Here is a 5414-nt window from a genome sequence, read left to right on the forward strand (position 1 = left end):
GTACATCACATTATTTCAAGTTAACCTATATATTACTAATTTCTAGAAGATATATTCTCGATTATAGTAAATTCAACTCAATATTTTGTTACGTGTATAGTTAAGATCACCTAATTTATATTGGGTTAATTTCAACGATAGTTAGTTTAAATAATTTTATACAGGTCTTACAGAAAATGAAATAGAGGAATCAGGAGACGATTCGGATAAATCTTACAAAGCTACAGAATCTGACAATGAATCCATTGAGAATGAAAGCGAACTATGCGAAGATCAGTCTGAGGATGAAAATGGAGACAATGACTTACACAATTGTAATTTACCTCCTAGAGTTAGTCAGGGATCTCAAAATACTTCATCGTCACTTATAAACTCATTCAACATGCCCGGAAATTCTGGATGGGATGACAATGACGTGATCGCTGAATTGACATGTAACAAAGGGAATTCAAAAAAAGACTTTTGTATTTTTTGTAAAGAAGAAATCTTGAAAATTGCTCGTCATTTCGAAATTAAGCATCGTGATGAACCCGAAGTTCAAAGTTTTTTAGATCTGAAAAAAAAATCAGCTGAACGTAGGCGTGCAATTGGAATGTTACGAAAAAAAGGAAATTTTGAATTTAATAAGAAACAAACGTACAATCATAAAGATCATAAACCTGGTGTGATTAAAGTTGTAAGATGTCCCAATCAAGAAAGCAAACAATCTGGTGGGAATTTTGCACCATGTTCAAATTGCAAAGGATGGTATACAAAAAACAATCTTCGTCATCACTACCCTGCTTGTAAGGGTAATGCTGCCAATAGTAAAGGTATTCTTGCTAAAGCACGTAAGCTACAAGGGCAAATACATCAACGTGCTTCCAAAGATATGCGTTATAAAATTCTACCCGCAATGAAGTTAAAAAATCACGTTCGTCTCATCAGATATGATTTATTGATTATTTTGTTTGGTAACGAAGAGTGTATGAAGTATAAAAAGCGTAATCTCGCTCAAATGATTCGAGGAAAATTAAGCTTAATTGCACGATTTTTTACGGTAGTGAAACGAAAAGAGCCTACTGTTAGTGACTTTGCTTCTATATTTGATCCGATAAAATATCATGCAGTTATTGACGCGATCAACGAGTTTGCTGGCTTGGATGAAGAATCTGGGTATTATCAAGTCCCGTCTAGAGCTTCCGAAATTGCTACCAATATTAACAAAATGGGACAGATATATATTAGTGAATGTATTATTAACAACGAAGATGAAAAAAAACAAAAGGTTGAAAACTTTTTACTTCTATGCAAACAAGGATTTGCCAACATCATTAATAGAACTGTGATGGAAACCAGAATAATGCAACAACGTCAAAAAGTTATCGAACTACCTCGAACAGACGATATACAGCGATTATCTGAGTATTTAGATAAAAAAATCAGCAAAAATCGTAAAAAATTGAAGACCAACTTTAGTAAACTCGTATGGCGTGATCTAGCTGAAGCATTATTAGCGCAACTGCAGTTATTTAATCGAAAACGTGCGGGGGAGTTAGAAAGATTTGAAATTCAGGATTACGAAAAAATGACATTCATCACAGAAAAAGACGAAGGTTATGAATTACTGTCTGAGTCAGATAAAAAAGCAGCCAAAGAATATGGTCGTGCTACAATATGTGGTAAACTACATAAAAATGTGCCATTGCTGCTTAATTCAAAAGTTCGAAAAGGTCTTATTGAGTTGTTGAAATTTCGTACTGAGGCAGGAGTCAGTTCTAGAAACCCATTTGTTTTCGGGATAGCAGGTTATTACAAAGATTCTCATCTCTGTGCTAGTACTGTTTTAAGAAAATTTTCGGAAGAATGTGGAGCTGAAAGACCAGATTTACTCCGTGGCACTGGACTCTGTAAACAACTTGCTACGAAGTGTACTGAGCTACAGCTAAACCCCGGAGAAGTTTCAAAAGTAGCTGACTATTTAGGGCATGATATAAATATTCATAAGAATATTTATCAACAACGTGCTAAATCTGATATACTCAATATGTCTAAAATTCTACATATAGCCCAAAAACCAGATCGTTCAGCTGATGATTCAACCATATCTATGAATTCTACACATAACTTAGAGACTGAAAATTCAACAAATGCAAGTTTTCCAGGTATACATGAAATTATTTTTTCATATATTTTAGTTGTTATTTTTCTTCTATTCAATATTTTACTTAAATGAACAAAAATAGTAATTTATTCACTTAAAGTTCTTAAAATTTTTGAAGCAACCATTGCCGTGACTAAGCTTTTTCTTGCATACGTAGAAGTCTTAAAGATTCTACGAATATATTTCTTCAATAATCGCTTGAGAAATTTTTTGAGTAGATTGTACAAACGTAACATATTTTTTAATTTTGCAGACTGCTATTTTTGAACAAACTTTGCGACCAAATATGATACTTCCAGTGTTCATCATTTACAGAAATTCAATAATTTTGAACTTATTTTTTTTTTTTTAACAAATTAGCAATCAAAATTTAATAATGTCACTTTATTTCAAATTTTTTTTCACAAATTTATACTGTTTTATATAATTTCATTAATGCAATTTATAAAAATAAGATATAGTAAAGGCTTAAACTTAAATAGTCGCACTGGGTTTACTAATGAAGTCGATTTAATTAATATCGATGTTTACTAGTATTCATTTATACACTCGGGTGTGTCACTTTAGGGTAATTTTTGCCCTTGATATAAATATTAACAACTGTCTCATCGCAATTTTGTATTTCCCATTTAAACAATATGGGAAAAACTTTTTAAGCTTGGAATTTAATACCTCGGGAATGGCTCATCGTACAAATAAGTTCAGGACAGATTTCCGTAGCGAATAGAATTCTCTACAAAAGTTTCTTTTCATTTTTTAATAAATTCATCTTATTAAAGCTTTCAATCAAATTTATAATAAGTTTCGAGATCTTTTTATTTTGCCGGCGAAACCACCAGATTTAGCCCAAAATTTTATAAAATATTTTTTGTAGACCATTTCATCCTCTACAAGTTATCTCTGACGAAGTCTTTTTGAATTTTGCATAACTTTTGAGTTATTCTCATTTTGATTCCAAGCTTATATAAAAAATAGTTTTCTGATCGATTTTAAGAGCCTAACATCAAAATGAAAGTAACTAGAAAAAAATGCGGAATTTAAAAAAATCAGAAATAATTTGTCGGGAATACAATTGTCTACAAAAAAGATTTCACAAAATTTTGTGATAAGTCTGACAGTTTCACCGGAAAAGTCAAAAGAAGTCGAAATTTACTACAAATTTGACTTTAAGCTTTAATAACTTTTGAACAGATAGATTTATCAAGAAATAATACGAAACTTTTTTTCGTAGAGCGTTCCATTTTCTACGTAAATATATCCTGAACTTATCTATACAATGAGCCATTGCCAAGGTATAAAATTCCAAGCTCAAAATTTTTTTTTCCTATGGTATTATTTAAATAGCGAATAGAAAATCGCGATGAGACACCTGTTAATATTAATATTAAAAACTTTAATTTCGACTATTATCGACAAGATAATAAGGTAAGACAATTACCTTCCTGCAAGTACAGGAGCTGTTAATGTGTTGAAAAAAAAGTTGCCCTAAAATGACACGACCTAGGATGCACACATAAATATTTGACTTTTCATTAACTTTTAAGTACTTTCATTGAAACGTATGCTATTATATTGCAGACACATCGAGTAATAACCAGTCTCATGTTGACGATCATCAAGATAAGAGTGATACTGTTAATTCATCAAAGGACTCGAATTTCAAAATTACATCTAAAGCTAAAGTTACTTTTAAAACACAAGTAACAAAAAATTCAGCTGAATCTAAAAAAATCACTCGAGCTCGCTGGAGTGAAGATGAAAAAAAAACAATTCAACGTTACTTTGCTGAGTATTTAAGAACGAAAAGCCTTCCTTCGTTTCAACTAATAAAAAAATTTAAAGCTCAGTATAATATTTTACCAGGTCGCAGTCCACAAATTATAAAAACTTATATAAGTAATTTTCATCGTACGATGCCGAAAGTAAATCAAATTAATAAGAGCGAAAAAAACAAAAGTCAATTTCATTCAAATGATAAAAAAAATTACTTTTAATCACTTTAAGCTCTTATTTCTATTTTCTTTTGCTTTAAAAATTTTGCAACAATTTGAAATCAAAGAAACGTTATTCTTCTGTGATTTTTAATTTTCAATATGTATTGCATATATGTTCAAAATATGTAAGTTTTTATAACATTAATAAAAATTATTTCATTAGTAAAATTAGTTTCCAATAATTTTGAATTTTGATGTGAAGACCCGAGTCAAAATTAAAACAGTAGTTTGAGCCTCCAAAGCCTCAGTTCTTTTGATGTTGCACTTGCCGCTGAATGTAATATGTTATTTAAGTCCTCGATGTCCTAAAAGTAGCGTATGAAGGAGTAAATCACCTTTTTAAAATGGTATTTTAACCCTCTATGGCCTACCATTTATTTTAAAATGCTATTTAAGTCCTTGATGTCCTAAACAAAGGGCATGGAGGACTTAATCACCTTTTTAAAATGGTATTTTAACCCTCCATGGCCTACCATACTTTTAATCTGTAACTTCGAATGAGCTCAATTCTTTAGCATGATATTATTGTTATACATAAAGATATTTCCAACTGATCATGAGCGTCCGAGTAGCAGTGCGGCAGTGGTTGTGCTTCATATTCGTAAGGACGTGGTTTCGAATCCCGGCGGCAGCAGATTATTTTTCAGCAGTTTTTTTCGAATTCTTCGGCAGTTTCCGTTTTCCAATACTTCGTTTGTATTTATTGTTCACATAAAATAATTAATTAATCATATACTAATAAGTCAAAGGCTCTAATTATTCAATTCGAATTTCGAATGACATAGTACTATTCCATTCGAACGCCTACTCGTATAAGTTTAACTATTATTATTAATATTTTAATTTTTGTTATTTTTTAACTCACAACAAAACATTTATTGCTAAGAAGTTATTTTTGGAATTTTTAAATTTCAATTTTTTTTCGATCATGGTGGCTATTTCTAATTAGTGGCCCCCTTTTCCCTTCTGTTTCTTCACCAATTGTACGCGATCCGATGAGAGTCTTTCTCGATCTATAAATTTAGGCTCTGGAGGCTCATTTTACCTTTTTAAAAAGATGATTTGAACCTAAACTTGGTAAAAGTGGACAAAGTTACCACGTTTAGGTTCAAATTACCTTTTTAATACATGGATCTTCATATTCTAAAAACATGATTTGAACCTCCTTACCCTCATGTAGGATTTGGAGGCTCAAATCACTTTTTTAATTTTGACTCGGAGAATAAAACAAAATAACCATAACTTTTATAAATAGATGAAAAAGTTGGCTACACTTA

At 31.0% G+C, this 5414-nt stretch overlaps 1 protein-coding gene across 1 annotated transcript; it reads left to right on the forward strand.

Moving 5' to 3' along the window:
• The first annotated feature begins 1262 nt into the window (after positions 1–1262).
• LOC130673231 (uncharacterized) lies at positions 1263–4177 on the forward strand. The gene is made up of 2 exons (XM_057478188.1): positions 1263–2144; positions 3722–4177. The coding sequence occupies exons 1-2, from the start codon at positions 1328–1330 to the stop codon at positions 4135–4137; spliced, it is 1233 nt and encodes a 410-aa protein (XP_057334171.1). The 5' UTR covers positions 1263–1327; the 3' UTR covers positions 4138–4177.
• The last annotated feature ends 1237 nt before the right edge of the window (positions 4178–5414 follow it).

Source organism: Microplitis mediator, chromosome 8 (genome assembly GCF_029852145.1).
Source record: "Microplitis mediator isolate UGA2020A chromosome 8, iyMicMedi2.1, whole genome shotgun sequence".
Taxonomy (NCBI): Eukaryota; Metazoa; Arthropoda; class Insecta; order Hymenoptera; family Braconidae; genus Microplitis; species Microplitis mediator.